The 24,361-nt window shown below is 56.7% G+C and overlaps 1 protein-coding gene across 5 annotated transcripts in view; it reads left to right on the top strand.

The window, feature by feature from the left end:
- LOC308063845 (ankyrin repeat and fibronectin type-III domain-containing protein 1-like) overlaps nt 1-20,640 on the top strand; it is a 221,494-nt gene extending 200,854 nt beyond the window's left edge. For 3 of the 5 annotated variants that reach the window (XM_080387342.1, XM_080387340.1, XM_080387344.1), the window contains 17 exons: nt 4,222-4,423; nt 4,754-4,961; nt 5,273-5,467; nt 5,734-5,847; nt 6,448-6,545; nt 7,967-8,057; nt 10,194-10,301; nt 10,514-10,613; nt 11,225-11,357; nt 12,577-12,696; nt 13,077-13,292; nt 13,636-13,802; nt 14,123-14,273; nt 15,052-15,220; nt 15,481-15,647; nt 16,209-16,419; nt 16,732-19,557. In XM_080387342.1, coding sequence (XP_080243468.1) covers nt 4,222-4,423; nt 4,754-4,961; nt 5,273-5,467; nt 5,734-5,847; nt 6,448-6,545; nt 7,967-8,057; nt 10,194-10,301; nt 10,514-10,613; nt 11,225-11,357; nt 12,577-12,696; nt 13,077-13,292; nt 13,636-13,802; nt 14,123-14,273; nt 15,052-15,220; nt 15,481-15,647; nt 16,209-16,419; nt 16,732-17,720 — 3,439 coding nt within the window. In that variant the 3' untranslated portion in view covers nt 17,721-19,557. Of the gene's footprint in view, nt 1-4,221; nt 4,424-4,753; nt 4,962-5,272; nt 5,468-5,733; nt 5,848-6,447; nt 6,546-7,966; nt 8,058-10,193; nt 10,302-10,513; nt 10,614-11,224; nt 11,358-12,576; nt 12,697-13,076; nt 13,293-13,635; nt 13,803-14,122; nt 14,274-15,051; nt 15,221-15,480; nt 15,648-16,208; nt 16,420-16,731 lie in introns of all 5 variants that reach the window. The other 2 variants (XM_080387343.1, XM_080387341.1) reach the window with 1 other exon arrangement.
- The last annotated feature ends 3,721 nt before the right edge of the window (nt 20,641-24,361 follow it).

Raw genomic sequence — 24,361 nt, 5'->3', positions numbered from 1 at the left:
GCCGCTGCGAGCTGGAGTCTGCCCTCTTGCTGCCAGCACGGGCAGGCACCCATGAGCTAATCCTTTCCACAGCCAGCGTGGGGGGCGGCAGGGACAAGGCAGGCTCAGTTTTTGGCTGGAAGGTCATCGCCACCACCAGCAGCGTCGCTTTCGCATGAGCCTTTTCACAGCCTGGGTTCCCACTGGTGGGAGATGGTGTGGGACAGCCACCATGGTTCCCACCAGCCACTTCATTGAATCGTAGGCTGGGTGGGTTGGAAGGGAACCCAGCCCCCCTGCAGCAAGAGGGACACCTTCCACTGGATCAGGCTGCCCAGAGCCCCGTCCAGCCTGACCCTGGATGTGTCCAGGGACGGGGCATCCACCACCTCCCTGGGCAGCCTGTCCAGTGTCTCACCACCCTCAGCGTAAAAAGTTTCTTCCTTACATCTAGTCTGGTGACCTCTGAGCAGGACGATCATTGCCTGCCTGTCCAGGTGCCTCTAGTCCCTGAGACAGGAGCATGTGGCAGCAGGGAGGGCAAAGTCTCCCTGGAGTTTGCACATCTGGTGCAGTGGGTGCCCGGTGTGGGCCCTCCTCATGGGTGCTCAGGGAGGGACAGCCAGGTCCTGCTGGGCTCGGGGCGAGCAGGGCTCCTTCCAGCCCACCTGGGCTCTGGGCTCCACTGGCAGGATGGATCAGCCCTGTCTGACACGGGCTCGTTCTCTGCTCAAGACTCGGAGAGGCTACACCCACCCTTAAACAAAATGCACTTAAAATCATATACTTACAACAATTATTAACACTGTTTACTAGACCAAGATCTCCAGTGTTGGAAACATTAAAACCCAGAATATGCAGGAACCACAACGTTATAAACTACCCAGCTTGTGTTTGTTGCAGAAAGAAGGATAAAAAGAAGTTGTCTTCTGCACATCTATCCTCATGTGCATTTTAAAAAAAATCCTCATTACATAGGTTTCATGAGGTGGGTCTGGCCATCCCTAACACATCCTTTTGCAGAACCTCAGCCTTTTCTACGGAGAGGATGGCAGAGTTGCTATATAGGGATTTATGGCATCGCAGACCTGATGGCCACACCTTCTCCCTGATGGTCACAAATACATCCCATGACCAGAAAATGGAACTGCTGGGGCAGGCAAAGCACCTGTCCCCTGCTGCTGTGTTTGCGGTAGGTAGGTAAATTATTAGAAACAACTGATTGTAGTTGAGATAAATTTAGTTCAGCTGCACTGACACTATAAAGGCAGGGGAGTGGGCCCTTCTCCTGCCACCTCCCTGCAGGATGGGGCTTTGCTGCTTGTGTTGGCTGGTTGTACCTTGAGGGCATGTTGTCTGTGGGTGTTGTTTTCGGCTATCAGTTGCTCCACTGCAAAGTTTAGTTCTAGATAAATCAAGACTATTTCACTGAGTCTGGATGAGTCACAACCACAGGGCAGGAAACTCTTTTATCTTTGGGGCAGCTGGTTTAATATAGATAGATGTTCACTCCTGAACTCTGAGTAATTTCCATCTCTTCGCTTCTCATTAAAAGCAGATCAGATGAGGGGAAATAGTGAGATGTTTCTGTATGTTGCCTCTGTTTCTACCATCTTTGAGAGAACTTTCTTCAAATTGTGTAGCCTGCCTGCACTGGGTCATTTGCCATATATTTTAATTGGTGATTTATTTGATAATTACAGTAAAAATTCAAAATGCTTTTGCTCCAAAGTACCACTCCTTTTTTTAAGCCTTGATTCTGCAGGCATGGATGGAGCAGGGATCTGCTACAGCAAGGTCTATTCTGGTTTCCAGAGAGGCACTTCTGGGATCTTCCTTCCTTTCCTGATGTGGGAGCACATTGTTGCCCCCTTGGGTGAAGGGGAACCGCAGTAGAATTAGGCATCTTGTTGACAAGCCTGCTAAAAGAGCTGCCTTTGTCACCAAGCAGCAGCTGGAGGTGGAGAGAGGAGGACTTGGTCAGCATGGAGCTTTTAAGCACAAGAGAAAGGGCAAGGTTTTGCTGGAGAGTCTCTCGAGTCACTTCTCTTTCCAAAGTGTGTCCAATAGCACTTTTCTTCTTGGGCTTGGTCCAAGGGTCAGGACTTGCCTTTTCCTGCCAGAGTGACCTGCCTGCACAGGCATGGGTGGCTTTTTGCTCCGCCAGTGACAGCAGAGCTGTGTGATGCTTTTCCACACCTTTGATAGCTGGAATCTTATGCATGCCATCTGTAGAGGCTTGTATGTGCCGTATGAGGAGCATCCAGTAGCAGCCATGCCAGGAGCTGCTCCACGTCAACAACGAAATACTCGGTGCTTGGGCTACCACATCTGTAAGCTGAAGACTCTGCCCACAGCTGGGTAAGTCCCAGCGAGCCCAGGGCTGGTTTTCTAGCCCTTCCCTGCGTTGTGCAGGTCTCTCCCCCCATGGTGATGCCCTCCTGCTGTAAAGCTGCTCCCTTTCTTCCCCACCAGAACCAGCAGGACCCCACTGCACAGATCTCCCCAGCCTCCCTGTGGTTGCTCCAGGTGCCTTGCCAGCTGAAGCTCACGTGGCTGGTATTCACTGCCTGCCCGGTCCACAAAGCCCTACACTAAGATAATGCCCATCCCTGGAGGAATCTAGGGCAGCAACTTGACACCGTGGCTTGGACCACACTCGGGACCTCTAAATCCATAAGCTGAAGCCAGTGAGAGGAGCGGTTGGCAGGAGCCAACCTCCTCATTGTTTTCTGCTTTTAAATATCACAGTAATAAAAGGTAAAATCATGAAAGGCCTCCTGCAGCCCACTGTGCCTAATCTGAAATCGGGAAGATGAAGAGCACGTAGTGAGGTTGTTATTAATATCCGGCCTCCTGATGATGGCTTTATAAACATCATCATCACAGGCACAGCCTTGTGGTAGCATTTTGGCATGACCTTCTAGACAACTGTTGTGCTTTTTATCACGCTTACCCCTTGCTTGATCTTTAACCAATGAAGCGATACAGGGGAGACCTTGCCCCTAAATATCTGACCTTAGACACAGCGGTATGAAGTCAAAACTGAGAGAAACTGTGTTAAGTGTAGTTGTGCTAAATGCTCTTTAGCCCTGATGCTCCTTGTCTGGGAACTGTGCCACAGGCTATGGCAAGAGGGGGATCAGATGTTTGACGCCAGTGAAAGCCCTCTGTGCTGTAAAGGATGACTCATGGGCAAAAGCCCCACGCAGCAGCACGGCCACGCTCGCACTGAACCCGGGGACTTTGCCTGCTGGGGATGAGGTCTTGGTGGGGATATGAGGGTCACAGCTCCAGGGAGAGGGGCAGTCCCTCCCTCTGGGAAGCCATCAAAAGATGTCAGCTTTCCTAGTGACTTGTACACATTTATCATGGCCATTTAAAGTAGAAATCAAAATCGGAGTGGAGAAAAGATTTTGTAGCTTAGTCAATGTGGATGGAGCAGGTGAGGAGCAGCTGTGGAGTCTGGGTCTGCTGGTAAGCAGGAGGCTGGAGTTCACTGGTCCCTATCAGGACCTGATGCTGTTTTGGTGCCATTAGAAATGGCCTTCTGTCCATCCCCATTCTCACTTCTCTTTCAGAGGGTGCCCTTTGCTGGAATAAAGGCCCTGAGGAGAGTCACGTACCACGGAGGGCTAAGGGACAGTGATGAGCACAGGAGATGGGTTCCTGCTAGAAGAATGGATGTGGAAAGGATGTGCGAAGCTGTCCCAAACCAGCTGTGTGGTGGGCAGCACTCACCCAGCACAGGACTGGGGGACTCTGTCCCTGTGGCCCCCACGGTTGAGGGGGACTGGGCAACCCATCTCTGCAGAGGCTGGATGGTAGAGACTGGGAGTAAGGAGAGATTTCCTGGTTGTGATGGATGAGGGACTGGTATCAGAGCTGAGCAGCCTGAAGTTGCTTGGGGCATCCCAACTCAAAGACAGTGTGAGGCCAGACCGGGAGCTGGGTCTGGAAGGAAATGTCTCACCCACAGGGTTCATACGAACCCCTTGGGACCCCCGCAGAGCCAGCAGCAGTGATGGGGAGGAGGAATGGACCGACCTCAGCTGATAACAGGTGGATGAGGACATTGATGGCACAAGCATCCGCCTTGCAGCTGCTCACATTGGTGCTTTGTTGGCACTGCTCTGGCTCTCTTGGGTCATGCCTTGGTCCCGGTCCCGATGCTGCAGATGTGCCTCTGCCTTTTTGGCATGTCTTCCATGCCTCATTGTCCCACTTCTTGCCCTTTCCCAGGTCATCCTCCCCTAAAATGACGCAGCAGATGCGGGACCTGCAGCTGGCACAGGCCAGGAAGCCACCGGGCCCTTCCTCACCAAACGCAGCCAAGAGGCTCTACCGAAACCTGTCAGGGAAGTTCCGAGTCAATTACACTTCCTTCGATGAGGGCAGCCTGGTGGGACGGGGCGAGAAGGAGAAGCTCCGCAAGTCCTATGTGGTGAGTGCCTGCTGGCTCCATCCAGCACTGCTGTGGCTGGGAAGGCGGGGATGGGGGTGTCCCTGTGTGGACAATGCTGTCATCTGGGTGGAAGCACAAGAATGTATTAAGTGAGGCTGCCCTGGAGCGAGTTCAGCTGGAGCTGGTCCAGGTGTTTGCTCAGCATCATTCGGTTCTGCCTGCAAAGAGCTGGTGCTCCCAAGCCCTTGGGACCAGGGCATCCCCCTCCTCATTGGGTTTGTGGGATGCTGGTGAGGGACTCTAAGGTGTTTGGTGGGGTGGAGGAGGATACCCCGTGCTCAGTCAACCTCTGTTTCTCCTTCCACCCAGTTCCAGAGCAATGCTGCCCTCTTTGAGGCTGTGGAGCTGCAGGATCTAGACAGGGTCCAGGAGCTGCTGAAGCAGTACAGCCCTGAGGAGCTGGACCTCAACACCCCCAACAGCGAGGGGCTGCTGCCCCTGGACATCGCCATCATGACCAACAATGCTCCCATCGCCAGGGCCCTGCTGCAGGCAGGAGCAAAGGAGAGTCCGCACTGTGAGTTGGTGTGCGGAAGCTGTGCCATGCCTATCACCTGGGTCTCCATCTTGGTGGGGTGGAACGCCCCAGGCAGTGGGATCTGGGTGGGGAGGTGGTCACTGGGCTCTGGGAAACTGGTACATTCTGTAGCATAGGCTCAAGTGGAGCCATGCTCTTGAGTGGAGCCCAGGAGCAGGACACAGAGGGGAGGACGGAGTGTTGGGGTGGGGACTTGGTGCCAGCAGAGCCTGGGCTTGCTCTAACCACCTTCTCTTCCCTCCTTCTGGCTCCCTGCCCTGGACCCGTGGCCGTGCTCACCCACCCCACAGTTGTAAGCCTGGAGAGCCGCTCACTGCACCTTTCCACACTGGTGCGGGAAGCAGAGCAACGCGTCAATGAGCTGACAGCGCAGGTGGTGAATGAGGCGCCCAACGCTGACTGCTCTGAGAAGGAGAAGCAGCTCAAGGCCTGGGAGTGGCGATACCGGCTTTACAAGCGCATGAAGGCAGGGTTTGAGCATGCCCGTGAGTGCCCACAGGAGGGCTTGGAGGGCTGGGGGGCAACCCCCACACTGAAGCAAGGAGCAGGGCTGGGTGAGGTCTGGGCACAGGGCTGCACCGGCACCCATCAGATAATCCCCATGCCCTGTAACTGGGACTCGCTGTACGGTTGCACGGGGTTGAGCACTCTGGAAACATGTCCCTGGGAGTGGGGGGAGGCCCAGGAGGGACACTGAGGGGTTCAGGGTGACCATCCTCACTGTAGTGGTCGCTGCCTTCTCTGCCCCCAGGAGTGCCAGATGCCCCCACCAATGTCCACCTCTCCGTGGCCAGCAGCTCCTCGGTGCAGGTGACCTTCTGGGAGCCCCTGAGTGTCAACTCGGCCGTTGTCACCAAGTACAAAGGTAAAGACCGGGGTCTCCACAGCAGTGCAGGGGTCATGTAGCTGTGGCAGGTGCCTTGAGTGTGCCAGTGGGGTGTACTGGGGCGCTCACCCCATGCATGCCACACCAGCGTGCTGGAACATGGGCAGTGCTGCCAAGCCGCTGTCAAGCCACCTTTGTGCTCAGGCGCAGGAGTAGCTAGGGCTGCCTGCTGCTGCACAGCCTGGTCACCCCCAGATGGTCTGAGCTAGACCAAACCACTGTCCTACACCAAGGCAAAACTTGAGGTGCCACTTGTTTGCTGCCCACTCACACTGCACGCCAGGGGGGAGCTTTGCCATCCTGCCACTCTTGCACCTGTCACCCACTTAAACCAGATAATTTTGGCTTCTGGAAGAATTTCCTCCATCCCCAACTAGTGACCTGTTGCTTGAGGGTGCTGACCCCACCTGATGTGGCTTGGTGAGGAGGACTGCAGCTCCCTGTGCCAGTCCCCCTCTCCCCTGTCTCCCCTGCCTTCATGCTGCTGCAGCTGCGGGCCCTGAGAGGCTGCAGCCAGCCCTGGAAGCCTGTCCCAGCTCCGGGGCCATGTGGCACCTTGGGGTTCTCTTCTGCTTTCAGTGGAGTGGAGCTGTTCCCCCACCTTCTCGCCACCGCTGGGGGAGGCCGTGATTGATAAGCTGAAGAACCTGCACTTCACCATCCGGGGGCTGGTGTCGGTGAGCTCTCAGGGTGCACCACGGGGGTCTGCACTGCGGGGGGAGACCCCACAGCTGGAAGAAGCCGCTGGCCACGGTGCAGTCTGTGGGGTCGTTCCCTTCAGCCAGTGCGGGGAGGGAACGGGGCTTCACTGTGAGCAGGAGGGGTAGGGTTGTGCCGCGGTGCGTGCCATGTTCAGCACAGCCTGCGGGCAGAGCTGGGAGCATGGGGCCAGGAGAGGCGTCTGTCTGTCCCTGCATGGCCACAGCTGCCCTGGCAGTGGGGAAACCCCTGCACAGGGTGCCTGGGGACTCTCGAGTGAAAGGCAGAATGAGCCCATTCACCGACTGCCTGATTTATCCTCTGTCCACCACCTCGCTCCCGTCACCACCCCTGCTCTTCCTGGGCAATAAATCAGTGGCTCGTTCCTCTGCCACCTGCACAAATCGACCTCTCACGCCAGTCCCGCTGCTCATTGGAGAGAAGGGACCAGCCCTGTCTCCATCCCTGGGAGCCCAGCAGGGTCACAGGCTGGTTGGGTCTGGGGCTCCCTGCTGTTTTATCTCCCTGAGAACCGCAGGGGCCATGCTGCCTGTCAGCTGTCTCCTCCCCGGGGGCTGCCATCCTGTCCCCAGCACACACTGGACCAGTGGAGGGCAGACGGGGCAGGATGGGGACTGTGGTGGGATGGAGCTTGGGATGGGAACACGGGGAGATGCTGGGATGGAGAGGGTTGCCCTTACCAGGGGGTGCAGTGCCAAAGCTCTGGGGCAGGCAGGGACCACAGGCTCGAGAAGCAGGGAAAGCCCTCAATGTAGGTAGAGGAGCTTAGCCCAGGCAGTGATGCCAGAGCCCAGGAGCTGCTGTTAGGGCAGGAGCTGTCCTGGTGCCTGGCAGAATGGGGCTTGAGTTGAGCCCAGAGCAGCGCCGCTGCAAGGAGCTGGCCCAAGCCCATCAATCATGCTTTCAGAGCTGCTTCACAGGCTTCTGTCCGCCTTCGTGAGTGCCTGGAGGCTTTGCAACATCTGGCAGCTTGACTGGGCTTTAATCAGAGACCTTTAATCACTGTCGTCGTGCCACAAGCCCTCAACAGCACTGGGCCAGCTCCATGTCTCCTTGCATGTCGCAGCACGAAGGCAGCACCTGACCCTCCAGGCTGTGGAAGCCCCATGTCTTTGGGGTCAGCACATCTCCTGGCAAGGGGCACTTGCAATGTCCCATCCTTTGCTTCCCCCCAGAACCACCCACCCGGGCCGTGGGACTCTCTAGTGTCTGATAACAAAAGCTTTGTACAGCTAGGGAAGGTCAGAGCCAGTGGGCTGTGGGCTCCCAGTTTAGTACTGCTTGTGGTGTACTGGTGTACTGGGCTGGGGGGAATCGTACCCCTGCATGCCGAGCCGGGAGAAGTGCCGGTGCACTGATGTGGCTTCCCTCCTTGCAGGGCACAGCTTACTACGTTCAGGTGTCTGCTTATAACATGAAGGGCTGGGGTCCCCCGCAAGCCTCCGTGCCCCCTTTCGCCATCCCTTCCAGTAAGTACCAGTGGGAATGCCTGTGGTATCTGGCACTGGCTGCAGGGCAGAGGTGGGGAGGTGACAGCTCCTTGTGCCACCTGGGGGTCCCTCTCAGTGCTGGGATGGGGTCTAGTGGGCCTGGGAGCAGAGGCAGCATCTGGGTCTCAGGCCAGGCAGGGAGGCTGTGCCCGGGGGTCCAGGTTTCTGCCTCCAGGTAACAGGAGCTTTGCCAAATACTGATTTTTCAAGCTGAAATCCTCCTGGCTGCCTGATAAAGGCTGAGCACTTTTAGACCACGTGGATCAGCTCATCATAAGGAGGAAGCTAGGAGAGCGGATGTTGTGCTTTCTCAGTTCAAAGGAGAGCAATGCAGCCATCTCCTCTGTAGGAAGGAAAAACATCCCCGTGTTTTTTAGCAGAGGTTCGTAACAGTGCGGGGCAGCTTTTGGGAGGGGTCAGTCCCTACTGCTCAGTGACATCTGCCCCAAAGTGGCCAAGCTTGCACAAAACCACAATTGGCATACGCTGAGGGGAGATGTGGTGGGATGCCCCAACTCAGCCCCTGGAGGTGCCCTCCCAGTCCTGGGTGGCAGTGGGCCTGGAGTCCTCCCTGTGCCACCACATGCTCTTACCCATCCAGCCCAGCCCCAGGGACCTGCATTCCCTGGCATCGAGCTGGGATGGGGGTCACAAGCCCCACCAGAGACCAGCTGTGAGCTGTCAGCACTCTCCTCCCCACGCTGGCACCAGGGCAAGTAGGGGAGGAAAAGCCACCCTATGTCACACAAGTCACCCCAGGGTGCTAGGGGAGACAGGCCAGGAGGACTGAACTGGAAGGAGCAGCCCCAGAAGGTGAAGCTCAGGGCTGAGCGATCTCTGAGGTGGCCTCTGCCCCTCGCCACCTGTCCCAAAGTGGGTGTCCGCTGTGTGGCAGTCCCACAGGATCAGCACTGGCGGATGTGTAAGGAGCAGCCCCCCGCACATCTGGGGAGGTGGAGGCTGAGCCCAGCCTGACGGGCAGGCAGCAGGGTGGTGGGCACGTGGCCCCTGCCACCGCTCTTGCAGGCAGTGAGGGACCGAGCGTGCTGCTGCACGTGAGCAGCAAATGCACCGCATATGGGTCAAGGTGCAGGTCTGGCAGCACATGAACAGCAGTGGGGCCAGAGATGTGCAGCCGCCGTGCATAGCTCTAGCTGTGGATACAGCAAGTGCTATACTGGTATGGAAAGGTGCAAAAATATATTTGCATGTATATGAGTGCATATAGTGAGCCTATGTGTGCACTCCATCGCCCGGGCTTTACCCTGTCCTGGCAGCGGGTGTTGGTCATGTCTGCACCCACTTTAAAGCCCCTTTGCCGTCCTGAATGTGTCACACTCCCTGTGACCAAGATCCATGCATCACTGATACTGTGAGTCTGAAGTAAATCAGACATGAGTGAGATTTATTTATTTTTATCTCCATTAATATTTCTTCCTTCAGTAAAGATCCTTCCCTGGCCCAGCAGAATATAGTCAGGCACCTCCCTGGGTGTTTTTAAAGCTCCTAAAAATAGTGGCAAGCCCCAGCCAAAGTTAACAGAGCTGAACTTTCCATGGAAAACAGCAGCAGGCAGGACACAGGGGGTGTTTAAAGCAATTAATGTAAAGCTAACGTAGAAGCGCCGGTGGGTCCCCAGCCCTTCTCCCAGTCCTGCTGCTGTCTCGCAATGGGTGGAACTGGCAGGAGAGCTTATTTATGTGTTTGCCGAGGTGAGCCCAACTCTCTGCACTCGCCTGGGGAAAGCTGCAGCTCCGGGGAAGACCTGGAGGAAGACACTGGAAAGAATTTTATTTTTTAAGGCCAGTGAAGTGTGGCAGCAACAGATGGGACCTTGTTCTTTCCCTCTGCCGCATCCTTGCTGTGCTGTGGGGTGGCCAGTGGCCATGGGGTGCTGTGCAGAGCTGGGGTGGTCCTGGGAAGAGTGACACAAAACTGGGCACCTCCCAAAGCCTAGCCCACCCAGAGGTGCCCAGCACCCATGACTTCTGCTGTGCCTGTGGGACACCCAGGTCGGGTACCAGGAGGTGACGTGACATGGGGAGGAGGGTGCAGAAACCATTTTTCCCCCCAGGCCAAGGGGTGCTGGGGGTGATGCTGGTCTATGCCCCACAGACTGGCGGGAGTATGATGGCCGCGCCCCACGGAGAAGGGGACAAGCTGAAGCTCTGGACCACCTGCTGGGGCAGGTGAAGACTGTCCACCAGCACTGTGTTTGCCACGGTGAGTGCATGTCACGCCAGGGTTGTGGCATGGTCCAGGGGGCTGGGGTGGTGCTGGGAATAGATCTATCCCATGGATGAGCGTAGCAGGGAGACAGCTCAGGCAGTGGAGACCTTGGCAGAGCCTTCCCACCGGGCTGGCATGCTGTGCCACAGGCTGCTGGTGCACCTCTTCATCTCCTGCTGCAGCATCCTCTGCTCTCTGCTCCCCAGAGCCCTGCAAGAACCAACCCCAGAGCAGGAAGCACTCTGTCTCCAAGAGCCTCAAGCACCTCTTCCACCCTGGCAGCAAGTTTCTAAAGACACTGAAGCGGTGAGAGGCTGGTGCGCGGGGGTGATGATAAGACCTTCCCCAGCAGGGACATAGGGCTGTGCATCCTGGGTACAGCTGGGAGCTGTGCATGCAAGGTGGGGGCTGGGCATGCTCAGAGGTAGGTCCTTGCCTGCAGTAAGCTGGTGGTGTCAGTGGAGATGGGTCCCAGTGCCCAGAAATTGGTTTCTCCTTGGTGTTTCTATTTGGGCTGGCCAAATTGCACCTGTACCCAGATCCCTGCACCATCTCTGAGTGCCACACAGCACCTTCCCCTCCTCGAACCCCACCACCTTTCCACCACCCACCTTCACACTTGGCATCCAGGTACCCCAGTGTGTCTCCTGCACAAGCCTGGCCCCATTGTCCTCCCTTGTGCGGGCTGTGGCATTGGCCATGGCATCAGCTGTGGCATCAGCCAGGCTTGCCTTGCTGGCAGCGTCATGTTCCTGTTCCTGCTCCTGTACGGGCCGTGTGCCTCTTCTGCCATGGGCTGTTGGAGGGCAGCTGAGACCTGGGGCAGCACATGTTGTCTGCCCTTGGGAGAGGGACCCTTTGGGAAATGAAGCTGGTAGCTGTGGGCAACACTGAAGTCTGTCATCCCTCCCATGCAGGGGCCTCTACCTGACAGCCATCTTCTACAAGGATGATAACATCCTGGTGACCCATGAAGACCAGATCCCCTTGGTGGAGATTGACGACACCTACTCGTGCCTGCTTATGCAGGATTTTCTCTGGTTCACCAAGGTGGGTGGCCCAGGGACCTTGTGCTGTGTGCTGGGGCATGCAGCAGTGTGTCTCCTGACACATCTCTCTCTGCCTGGCCACCACCCTGGGTGCCGCTGAGATGATGACCGCCAACCCAGCCACTATGTCCTCAGGGGTGTCACCATCTGCAGAACACCCTCATTGCAGCACCTTCCCTGGCGCTCCCCATGCAGGCAGAAGTGCCTGTCATGCGTGGGGCGCTGCGGGGCTCTCGCTGGGGCTGACTGGGTCCGATATGGGGCTGGGAGCAGAGTCGGGGACCCTCCATGGGCACAAAGTGAGCATGAGCTACTCCAGCTGTTCACACCAGACAACACATCTGACAGCGCCTGGGCTGTGCCATTGCCCTCGCACACTCCACAGGGCAGAGCACTGAGAGCCAGCAGCAGCCCAGGATGCCAGGGTGAGCCAGGCAGGCATCACACACCACTGCTGCCTTCGACTGGCAGCGGCTTCTCCTGCATCCCGGGCGCTGGGGCTTGGCAGCACAGGCAGCTGCAGGCTTGCTGCTCACCAGGGCTCAGCACGGACCAACAAACCACCAGGGAACGGCATTTCCACCCCAGCTCCTGGAAGCCCAAAGGTGGGCGATGGACCGGCGCCGCGCTGGGCAGGCTGTGTGCCATGATGGGTGGGCGATGGACCAGTGCCACGCTGGGCAGGCTGCGTGCCGCGATGGGTGGGCGCTGCCGCTCCGTAGGGATGCCGGTGGCTTCTCAGCTGTTTAACTGCTTCACCGCAGCATCCTGCCATGGCAGCTCTGCCTCTGTTTTAGAGAGCAGGATGTGCAGGGTGCTGCTGCCAGGTCCTCTGCTGTCAGGAAGCTTAGTGAGAGGGCAGGTGGGCAGCTCAGGGCCAAAATTTTTTGCTGGATGGTCCTTATCTACTGAGGGAGAAGGCTGTCTTCTCCCTTCTTCTCTTGGCTATTTTCTACTCAAAATTAAGAAAGTCTCAGTCCTAGATGCAGATGGATAACTGAGTGGACACAGTGTGATGCTTCCCTCAGGTACAGGCTTTGGAGGCATTTTGGGGTGCCTTTGGCACAGGAAATTGCACCCCTGCTGTGAGGCAGTATGTGCCCATGCACATTCCTAACCCAGCTCAAACAGAAAGGCAAATGGATTTCCCCCAGACACCTTTGTGTGAACCAGCTGTGGGCAGCGGCAGCTGGTGGTGATGGCTCTTTGCTGTGCTGCAGGTATCGTGCATGTGGGATGAGATCCTGTGGCTGCGGCAGTGTGTCACCGTCTCCCAGTCGTCCTGCTCCTGCATCCTGCAGACGCGCTTCAAGATGCTGCTGGCCATCTCGCAAATGCAGGTGAGGGCAGGCCTGGGCAGGGAGTGAGTGCTTTTTTGGGGGCACTGTCGGCTGGGCTCCCTTAGGAGCAGCACATGGATGCACCACAGGCAGGAAAACCCCAGGCTCTGCTTATCCTGCCCAAAGCTCGGTCAGTGGCAGGCCTGGGTCCTGCCTTGTCCTACCTGGCAGGACCCTGGTCATGGGGCAATGAGGTGTCAGGCTTCATGGCAATCTCGTGCAGAAGAGCTGGGGGCTGTCAGAGAGTGCTTTGCCAGGCAGGCTAGTTTCCAGCAGGCAGCTGCCGGTCATATCCCAGCTGCCCAGACCCACAGAGCACTGTGCTTCGAGGATGTCCCCTGACATTCTGCATTCTCCTGCCTTCCCATCCCATCGCACAGGGGCTGCTGGGCATCCAGGACCTGGGACAGGTCTTCTTTGAGCCCGTCAAAGACAAGCAGGGCAATATCCTCATCGTCACCCTGAAGGAGGTGAAGACCAACCAGACCTTCGAGAGTGTCCGCTGGGTTCCCATCTGCAAGCTGCAGACCAGCCGCAAGTCTGTGTCCTCCCCGGAGGAGCCCACTGCTCTGGACACACTGCTGATCTCCATCCAGGTGCTGCTCTGGTGCCATTGTGGTAGGGGATTGCAGTGGGCTCTGTTGTGGGACCACCAGCGCTCCCTGCTCCCCCTCAAGCTGGAAAGGCCACAGCAGAGCCTGGGCCACCAAGGGTTCAGCCCTGGCTGTGGGTAGAAGGGGGAGCAGAGCCCAACTATCCTGCAAAAATCCTGTTGCTTTGAGGGGAGGCGTCAGGCTGGTGCCGGATTCATCCCAGCAGCACTGGATTGTACTTGCTCTACTACTTCCCATCCACTGGCTGGGCAGGTTGTGCCATGGGAGGGCATGAGAAAGCCCTGCTGCGAGGGCTTGCTCTACCCAGCAGTGCCTTTCTCCTCAGGACAAGTTGGCTTACCACCAGCGGAGCAGCCATGCCCTCTCCCCGGGGCTCTACCTGGGCTACTTGAAGCTGTGCAGTGCTGTGGATCAGATCCGAGTGCTGGTGCCGGAGAGGGTCCCCAACATCCTGTGCCATGTCAAGATTCGCTCCAACCCCAACATCTCCAGGTGGGGCTTGCAGGGCAGCTCGCCTGGAGCAGCCAGGCTCCTCTGTGCCACCTAGCCTAAGAGCACCTATCACCTCCTGCTTCTGCTCTCAGGCTCCTGGCAGCCATGTAATATTCCCTCTCAGCTCCGCTGCCTGCTGTGCAGGAGAGCCTGGAGCTGGAGCAAATGCAAGGTCCCTTCTACCTCCGCAGCTCACACACCCCTTGGGGTGCCGCACCATCTGGGGGAGGAACAGCTGAGCAAACACCGCTCTTGCCCCAATTGCATGTTCAGATCCACCCTGAGCTGCTCCTTCCTTCACGTGTGTCTCTGTCCTCCAGGGAGGAATGGGAATGGCTGCAAAAGATGGCCAGCGTGGAGGAGCCTGTTCCTGCAGAGCCAGAGGCTGAGACCTCCCAGAACCACTTGTTCCAGGAGCTCCAAGTGGCCATCAAGGAGCTGATGACCCTGGTCAACATCCCATTGCAAGAGGTATGGGCAGGTGCCAAGGTCTGTGGAGGAGGGAGGGGAAGAGGCTGTGCAGCACCACGTTGGTCACTGTGGCAGGCAGGGTACCACAGCCCCAGTCCCTCTTTAGGGGCCTGAAGCATTGATGAGAATTTAGTCCCATGCAAATAGAAGGCACGTGGTGGACAGCCAGCATCTGAAGCATCTGCCTGCCCAGGGACAGTGTCCACGGGAGCTGTTTGTCTTACCCTCATCTGTACCTCCGAAGCAAGGACGGTGAATCTGGGTTTGCATTATAGTCATGTGGTTTGGTCCTGGGTTCAGCCCTTGCAGCATGAGACCAGCCCAGCTCTGCCCCTCCAAAGTGGGATGGTCCTGGCCAGTGGTGGGATGGAGCTGCAGCCCCCTGGGCCAGACTGCATGGGGAGAAATCCCTCCTCCACCATGCTGACTATTTGCTGGGAGGGTGCCCACCGGCCCTAGTGCCAGACACGTGCTTCTGGCCGGGCAGCTGTAAGGGCACCCCTCTGAGCAGGGCTGAGGCCATCACTGGTGGCACTTCTTCTGCGACCCTGTCATATTCACTTTGACTAGTAATTTGGAGACTTTTTGGAGAAATAAGACAGAAAGGCAGATGTGCAGATTATGCCAGAAGCAAGGAGTGTCTGGTTGTGTGCTGAAGCAGCAGTGTCCCCTGTCTGCAGCTGGTCCCTGAGGACTCCTCTGTGGATGAGGACCTGGTGGGGGGCCCACTAGGTGAGGTTTTCAGCTGTGACCTGCAAAAAAATGTGTCTTCTTGCAGGCCAAAGATTTCCGTCTGTACAGCCAAGAGGTGCTGGACTTTGGGGGCCAGGTCTCCTTCCTGCTGCTGCTGCCTCCGTCGGATGATGTCTGCACAGCTCCAGGGCAGAACAACCCCTACACCCCTCGTTCTGGCTTCCTCACACTGCCGTTACAGATCTTCGAGCTAGGTGAGGAAAGGGAATGCCAGAACCCAGCCTTGCTGGTCTCTTTGTTCTCTGAGACCACCTGAGAGACAGGCAGCGGGGTGGGCTGGAGCTTCCCCAGGAGAGGAGGGATGGGTAAAGGGGGATGCTGAGGGCTGTCCACGCAAGCTAGAGGACAGCGTTGCCTCCTCCCTGTGATGGGTGAGTGGGGAGGAGCCTGCAGGGCATCCACAGCAAGGGACATGATATTTTTCATTCCCCCATCTCTTTTTACCTCTCCTCAGTCCACTTCTTCACATACGACCGGGAGTTTATCACCCAGTACTGCCAAGTGTCAGCCCTCCTGGAGCTGGAGTCGCTCCTCTCTCAGCAGAGCCTCAGGGAGGCATTCTCTGATGCTGAGCTCTCCACCGCGAAGCAGAGGCACCAGCAGGTTCAGGACTACATCCAGGTACATGGGGTGGGAGTGCGCTGGGAGGGAGCCATGCTCAGCAGTGCCTGTGGGATGTGGCCAGAGCAGTCATGCCCTGGATGAGCTGCAGGAGCATCCGCACTGGGGCTGTTCACTGCTTTTGGTGGCTGTGACCCCACGACACTTCTCTGATGTGGCAGATGGGTAGCAGCAGACAGGGCTTTGTCTAGCAACTTCGTACTGCAACAGTCAAATTAAAAATGCTGATTAGAGAGCCAAAGGCTCCTGCTCTGCAGGTCCCCACCTTGGTAGAAAAGGGCCTAGAAGTGCTCTTGGGATGGACGTGCAAAAGAGCACCTCAGGCTGCCCCTTTTCCCAGTACCCCTGCCTGCAGCAGGCAGGTCCTGCTGAACCAGCAGCCGCTGGTGGTCAAAGCAGCATCTTCCCGCCTGAGAGCACTTTCTTGGGATTCTCTGGCTTGAGGATTCCCCCAGAGCTTTCACCTCTGGTGAAAGGTGTCTGAGGAGACCCTGTGTTTTGCTGTGGGGCTTTTTTGTTGCTTGCTTTTTGAAAGGAATCCTTCATTTCCTCTTCTGGCAGCAAATGGAGGAGATCTGGCGTGAGATGCGCTGGATTATGGATGCCCTGCAACACGCCCGGTACAAGCAGCCCTCCTGTGGGGTGTCTCTCAGTGGCTTCCTCAGCGAGGCTGGCAGTGCAACAAAGGAGAAAACCCAATCCACCTCGTCCCACCTCGACTACCTTCCCTCCCCAGCACCCTCGCCAGAGACAAGCCGTAAGCTCAACTCGGGTAAGGACCCAACTTTGCAAAGCTCCTGCTAGGTGGGCTCAGGGGCTGCCTGGGCTCAGGGGGGGCAGGAGCTGCTCTGGCTGGCTGCACTGTGGCATCGCAGGCTGAGCCAGTGTCGGGAGTATGGGCAGGGCAATCAGTCTTGACTGGGGCAGAACCTGCTCTGCCTGCGCCTTGGCAAGCACAGCACAGGTGTGTGGCAAGGGGGTAAACGCTTGGGAGCTGCCTTGGACTCTGCCTGGTGTAAACCCTCTGCCAGGGCTGCCAACAGCAAGCCTGAGCCCCTCTTTGTTTCTCTTACACTCCTCACAGACTCACATGGGCTGTCAGACGAGGAGGGCTCCTCAGAGGTGTTCCTGGCCACCGACAGCGACTATGACTCCAGCAGGGCACAGAGCCCGAAGGAGCTTGACCTGGTGTACTCCTCCTCTGGGCCCGAATGCTGCAGCAGGAGAGTTGCCCGCACCCTGCGGGACAGTGCCCCCGATGTCCTGCAGACCCACGAACTCAAGACCCCACCACCGCCGCCACCACCACCACCGCTGGAGGAGCCGCGGCCGCCCCCTGAGCTCTACGACAGCGACTTCGTCCTGCCCAGCCGACAGATTGAGCTGCTGCGCATCACGGAGAAGCGGCAGGCTTACTGCGTTCGGACCAGCAGCCTGGACTTCCCCAAACCGCTCTGCCAGGTGGCCAGAAAGTCCTGCCCTGGCTCCGTCGACAGCTCCCCGACGGAGAGCAGGACCGTGGGCCACTGCAGCCAGCTCAGGCTGGGGACTGGCTCTACACGCAGCCCCGAGCGTGGCCGGGGTGGGCAGGGCTCTGAGCCTGTCTTCCGGACGCGCTCAGCCGAGTGGACTCAGAACTTCCAAGAGCAGCCGGAGCAGCCTGGGTGCTCGGCCAACCGAGGGAAGAAGCCGGGCTCTGTCGCCTTGCAGGTCTGCCCTCAGTACGAAACTGGACTCTCCAAAGAGGCCAGTGTCAAGGTACCAGAGCCTGCGAAGGGCAGCATTGCGCTTCTGCCATGCCCGGACAAAAAGGGCTGGCAGGGTGGGGAGGCAGGCAGCAGGGTGTCGTGTGCCCCTTGCCTGTCACTGCCCTCTCCATCCTCCACTGTCCCAGGGGTGAGGTCCTCTGGAAAGCCACAGCCCTCCTGCCCTGCATCCCTCTGTCCCTGCAGTAGTCATGGGGCTCCTGGCAGTGCGGCACGGAGTGTGCAGCTTTGCAGGAGCGATAGCCAAAGCTGCAGAGGGAGTGAGCCAGGGCCAGGGGTAGAGTATTTTGGGGGGACAAGGCAGTAGAGCTGCGGTTCAGTTCGTGGTCTGTGGTTCAGCAGCTGACAGCAAGCTAGTGCCACCCAGCATGGGCAGGCAGTGAGCAAAGGTCGCACTGATGGGTTTCCCTTGCCATGTCCTGGTGTTCAAACAAATCAGCCCCCTAGCTGAAACCCAGCCATCACCCGCCCGTCCTGTCCCCACCCCCCACAGCCTCCCCTTCCTAGGGTCTGTGCTCCCCCCCACCAGCCCCTTGTGCCTTTGCAGAAGGGAGAGCAGGAGCCACTCATCTCCAGCCCACAAAGGGGAGCAGACAGGCAAAGCTGCCTCCTTGCTGCAGGCATTGGGGTCGGCTGGAGCTGCTGTGCAGCCTGGTTCCTCTCTGTGAGGGCTTTGCTACCGAGAGCTCACCCTCAGTCTGATCATCCTCACCTGCTCTGGGTGGGATCCCTATGGAGGAGGTATCCCAGGGCACGCATCTCGGACAGGTCCCCCTCCAGCTCTGCCACGTCCTTTGCTCCCAGCAATGAAGCTCCTTCCCCTGTTGAAATTTCCCTTCCCGTGTTCCCAGTGCCCGGAGCCGAGGCTGACAGAGCAGCCCGAACGCAGCCTGCCCATGAAATGGCAGAGGAAGGACAGAGCTGATGGACTGATGGGTTTTATTGCTGGGGTGTTTTGATAGCTGGTTTCTCCACACACGGTGAGGACATTGGAAGCAGAGGGGAATCTGACTTGCAGTATTTATTTTCCATTCGAAAAATTACCATAGATTTCTATACAACTGAAGTGCAGCCCTCGGGTTCCTGGCGGGCTGCCCACGTGGCTTTTGAAGTTGCAAAGCTCTGGACACGCCTGCTTGAAAGCATTTTACGATGTTCTTCTCGAAGAAAGCCAAGTTCAAAGGAAAGGCTCCTCGGCTGGTGTAAATCAGCTGAGCCCTGCGATGATTGTTCGGAGCTGGCAGAGTTCACGTGGGCTGAGGGCTCGGACCACCCTGACGGGGCACTGCTCGCGGCGCTCTGCAAGCCCTTACGGATGTGCCAAAGGAAACTGTCACCCTGCCTGAGCGAGGATGGATGTCCCGCTTTAGGGCCTTTGAAGTCAAGTAGTGGGCTCCCAACGGTCATTAGCAACCAGAGCCCAGATGGGCTTGTTTTCTCGGCTGCATTTGGGATTCAGAGGGCAGTCCCCAAGGAAGCAGAGAGGCAGGGTGAGGGTAGCTGCTGGTGGGAGAGCCCTGAGCTTGTCAATGGGACAAGGTTTAGTGCTGATTCCCAAAGAGGCTCCAGCTCAGCACCGCTAGTTTGGCAGAGCCCTTGTGGTTCAGCTGGCCTGAAAGTCTGGATTCTGCTCATGAGAGGGACTTGATGCAGATCCCTCCATGGTGCCAGGAGCGAGGCTGAGACTACCCCTCCCTGGCTGCAGGTAATGGGGTGATGGGGCAGCCTGAGTGGAGCAGATGAGCCGTAGGTGACACATGCAAGAGTTGAGCTGCAAGGACTTGGACAGTACAGTGGAGGCAAGAAAGCAGTGCATGAGTTTGGGTCCCAGGTCTCCAGGTGCGGTGTGCCCACAGCTCTGTGCCAGGATGCTGCCACTGGCTCACCAGGCGCCATCGCGGCAGCTCTTCCTCCACCCTAATGACTGCTGTAGGACACGCTGCGTGCTACCTCTGTCCCCCAGTTCCTCCTCATCCCTCCCCCTTATCATCCATTTCTCCCACCTTTCTCTCTCCACAGCTGCACATCACCAGCCAGACGTCCGCCGGGGAGGTAGTGAAGCTGGTGGTGCTTGAGATGAACGACGTCTCCCGCAGCATGTTGGGGGGCTCAGCTACCTTCTGCTACAGCGAGGAGCAGCTGGACCACTTTGGACTGGTGTTTGCCTCCGACGAGAGCGAGCGGTGGCTTCCCAATGACTTCTTGCCTCTGTCCCTCCAAACCACCCAACCCGAGGGGCGGTTCTACGTCCGGATCAAGGAGACGTCCCCTCTCGTGCTCCAGTACGGACCAGCGACTACTGTATGAGAGGAGGAGAGCCGGCCGAGGGGCGCGGGGACCTCAGCTTCCAGACAGCAGACAGCTCGTCTCTGATGCTTCCTTCTTCCACAGACACCCTCTCATCAGGCGTCCGCGGGGTGGAATGGGATCATACTGGGCTGTGTGTTATTTGTGTTATTTTTTTTTTTTCTTTTTTTTAACCAAAGAGACATCGAGACTCAGTTTTTCTGACTGCAGAAGAGGAGGGTGGAGTGCGGAGACCTCAGAGCTTGGGAGGAATCTCTGCAGGAATGGAATTTTTGAAAGTAAACATTTTTAAGGGGAAAGGGGGGGAGAGAGAGAGGAAAAATATTACAAGAAGAAGCAGCAATACTTTTTTTTTTTTTTCTTTCTTCTTTTTCTGAAAAGCCTTGTTTGGGAATCACTGAAGGCAAAGCCACAGAGGATTGCTGGGGAGGGTTGTGGTGTCAGTGAGGAGAGTGCACGAGTCACAAGGGCAGCACTAAGAAGGGTGCTTTTCTGTCTGCCCTCCTTTCACTGTACCTGGAGAAACAATTCTTGCACATAATTCTTGGAACAAAATGATATTATTTTTTTCCTGAAAAAAATTAATAATTGTGCTAGAGACACTGGAGTTGTGTAAGAGGTGAAAACCCTTTGACTTGTTTTAAAGGCAAAAGGAGTCCACGCAGCCAGCCCCATGCACACACAGATGTGCACACAGCTGTGTTGATACCACCGGTAGAGGTTTGCTATAGGGCATCCACCGCAGCACCCTGCGCACCACCCTGGGATTTCCTTTCCTCCTCAGTTGCCGTTTTGTTCTGGTGATTGTGCTTGGCCTCTCTTGTTTGTCCTATAGCATGACATTTTGTTAGCCACTAGGTCTCTTGTTAACAAGGTTATTTTTCTGATCTGTGGTCTATAGTAAAGATGACTGCTGCTGACTGCGTATCACTCTTTTCCTTCTTGCGGCTTGATGTGTGGTGTTCCTTCATCCCCCAGATTAGCCCTGATTTCAAGGACTGAGCTCATCTTTCCTGGAGTGTTTAATGGGATGCTTTCCACTCAGTGGAGGTTTACGTTAATGCGTAAATCACATGTGTGGCAGCAAAGTGCAAGTTAAAAATGTTTTTCTGGGCTTCGTTGTTCTCTAAGGCAGTAAAAAAAGCTTTGGCATGCAAAGGCAGTCACCTCCACGTGGTGTTGGAAACCCGATGGTCATAGGGCCCGAGCATCTGCAGTTAAATGCGTTAATCCGGTCCTGCAGCCTCCACTGAGGGAAGAGCACCAGGAGAAGAGTGTAGAAGGCTGTGAGAGCTCACAGCTGTATTGCAGCTGGCGCAGACACTTGCAAGCGAGTGGCAGCAAGCAAGGTGTGAGGCTAGCGGTCCTTCACAAGGTGAGGCTCATGTTGCTGGTGCCTCTTCAGCAGCCAGCTCCCTCCCCTTCCCTTTGCACTGAGGGGTTAGGGCTGGGCAGCGGACCCCTGTCCCTGGGTGCTGGGGTGAGAGTGGGGGCTCTGCAGGCAGCTGTGCAGGGTCTGCCTGCCGATGACTGCCGTTGCTCCTTGCAAGTTCGTTGTTCCTCGCCTTGCTGCGAAGAGCCGGCGGCATGCTGTGCGGTGCGGGCAGGAATATGTCCCAGCACGAGCCCTTCGCCACCCCGCGTCAGAGCCACTCTGAAGGGGAGGATCGTGTGCCAGCCCCTCAGCTGGTGCAAATCAACAGCACCGCATTGACGTCAGCGCAGACACCGCCATGGGACGTGGAGGCAAGCGGCAAAGGAACATTTAAAAAGGCATTTCTCCCATCTCCTTTCCCCTTTGCTCAGCTCCTGCCTCAAGTTAAAACCAATCCCACTTCCCCAGGTCAAGGAAGAAGCAGGTCAGGGTGGGCAGAGGTTCCCATGGAGTTTGTCTGTGTTGGGCATCCACGGGCATTGACATCCCGAGGAGGCAGGAGCTGCAGGGCAGCCCTTCCCTAGCAAGAGCTTGTTCACACACATCACCTACTGATGCTCGGAGCCTGGGGCAGAGGAGAGGGAAGGCACAACTGGTAGAAAACTATTAAGTGGCTTTCTGGAAGTCACACAGTGAATTCGGTATGAGAGCAGGGCTATGCACAGAAAGCTACATCTGTGTTCCTGATGCTCCTGAGCACAGATCCATGCAACTCTTACTGACCTTTTATTTGACCCCAGAGGGGAAAAAAGCTTCCCCTTTTCTTAAGCAATTGTTCTCCATTTCTAGAGCCCTGCTCCATCAAGAGAGATGGGGCTGTGATGCAAAGCCAGGCACTGACTCTGGCCAGGGTGGGCATGGGGCCAGCTCTGCCACTAGACCCTGCTGGGGTCTGGTTACCCACATTTCCCAGTGCAGATCCCCTGCCCATGGGAGGGTCTCGCTGGCCACAGAGCAGGGTGTATTACTTGGCTGCAGGGAACAACAGCAGTATGTGGGTTTATGGGAGTTCCTCCCTTTGCGTGGAAAAGGATGGTGGAAAGAGCAGGGGCCTGTGCAGAAGCAGAGTTGGAGGCAGCCGGAGTGGGAAGGTTGGGAGTTGAGTAGAAGTTGTGTAGGAGATCCCCTACCAGGGGCACTTGGGCATGGGATGTCTTGGTGAAAGCTTCAGTCCTCCTACAAGCATGTCTTCAGCCCCGTGAGATGGACTTTACAGACACCTCTGCCCTGTGCTGGTAAATGATGCATAATAAGGTGGGACTACCATAAGAGCAGAGCAAGGTGGCCTGGGTGAAGAAGAGGGCTTTCTGGGGCAAGCTCTGCTGCACAATGTTTCTTGAAGAACGGCTTTTGCAAGGGGGTTACATCTTTTCACATTCACCTTCTATCCCTAGGTGGCTTCATGGGCACATCCCAATGTTTTCTTTCCAAACAGGTCTTGAAGCCTTCAGATGCTCTCCTGCCCTTCCCCATGGCCAAGGAGTAGGAGCAGAAACCATGCAGGCTCTGTATGCAGCAGTCTGTAAGGCTGTAATCTCAGTGTTAAGGGCTGCGGGGAGCCCATGTGGCTGCTTGAACCAGCCTGGAGCCATGAGCTGTTTACGTGGTGGCTGGTTTTTAATATTTGAAGGCTGTATCACACATGGTTTTTGGGGTCTTAATGGCTCAAGGCCTTAAAGGGCATTGAGGCTCTGGGTTAGGCCACTCAAGCTTTGCTCTGTAACTTCTTCACACACATTCCCATGACTCAGTTGCTCTCTGTTTCCTTCTTTCTCCAGCCCAAAGCCATGCACCTGGCTGAAAGTGGCCCGAGCAAGGCTGGTATGGGGCTGACAACCTCCCACCAGCTTCGGCAGCCAGCATGGTGTGATGAGCTGTGCTCTCAGGTGAGGAGCAGCCAGGGCACTCATTCTCAGCAGCACAAGGATTAACAGCGTTTGTCCTGGTAGGTCTCCTTGCACTAGTGGCAGAGGTTTGGTGAAGGGACTGTCTCAGTGGGGACCAGCCTGACACTCGCTCTGGCATGTGCACCACAGCACAGGTGATGAAGGAAGGTCCCCCAGGCACCTGGTCTCAGCCCTGCTGTCTCCTGCCATGGGGAAGCAGTGGAGATGGAACTGGAAGAGGCATAATTTTACTTGTAGAAATCCCTTTTCTCCAATATTTTAATGAGCAAAGCAGGCTAGAATCCTGGGAGACTGTGCCTGCACAGACCTGTATCACCAGGCAGAGACACCTCTGCCCCTGCACTGCCCACGTCTCCAGAACTGCCAGCCACGGGTGCTGCTGATGTCCAGGCCCAAACACCGCTGTGCCCACACATGCATGCACCCACCCACTGGGCATGCACCCCACCTGCAGTGTGCATTAACCCCCTCCCCCCCAGTGTGCCACCCAGATGCCCTGTGCACACATTGTCCCTACCTGGTGCTGTGCACTGAGCTGCCCTGGACAACCCCACATCCCGGCGGGCCGGCACCCTTAAAAACCTCAGCTGGGTTAGAGCAGAATGAGCAACACTCATCTGGGAGATGGGACAGAAGCAAAGGGCTGGGAGGAATTGAGCAGCCCATTGTCCACACACCTGAGCTCAACAGGAAAGCTGGCTATGCCAGCGCTGTTTGTCCCCTGCCGACCTTCAGGCAGCAACAAACCAAGTGGCTCTGGGGTTTCCTTTCTGGCTGGCAGCATGCAGGGTCCGAAGGCAGCGGTGGGCATCGCATGGGGATGCGCTTCCTACCTTCCCTGGGAGGCAGGGGCCGGTCTCCTCAGCTGAGGCATGTGGCCTCCTCTTCCAGGAGCTCTGGAGAACCAAAAGATGACGCTGCAGAACAATCTGTGAGGGTTTTTTCATCTGTTTGTCAACATCACTTCTGTCAGTAACAGCAGTTAAATGCAGATCAGTGTATTACTTTTTGCTGTTGGGGACAGTGAAAGCAAAATATCAACTTGGCCAATCTGGCAACCAGGTCTTCTCCTCCCTCCCCTTGGAGGTAGACCCAGGTCCAGAAGTGCAGCAGGAGGAAACTGCCGCGCTTCTGTGAGGGTTAGGGGGAAGGTATTAATTTACATCACCAGAAGAGCCGTGCCTGCATGGTACTTTGCTCACATTGTACAGCTTCATAGAAACAAGCTTGAATTGTGACATTGAATTTCCTCCCCAAAATCAAGAGCTTGTTGGCATCAGTTCTGCATTTCTTTTCTCC

The sequence above is a fragment of the Falco punctatus genome (genome assembly GCF_963210335.1).
Source record: "Falco punctatus genome assembly, chromosome: 4".
NCBI lineage: Eukaryota > Metazoa > Chordata > Aves > Falconiformes > Falconidae > Falco > Falco punctatus.
Note: the sequence above shows the minus strand (reverse complement) of the source record. Positions and strands in the feature narration are given on the sequence as shown.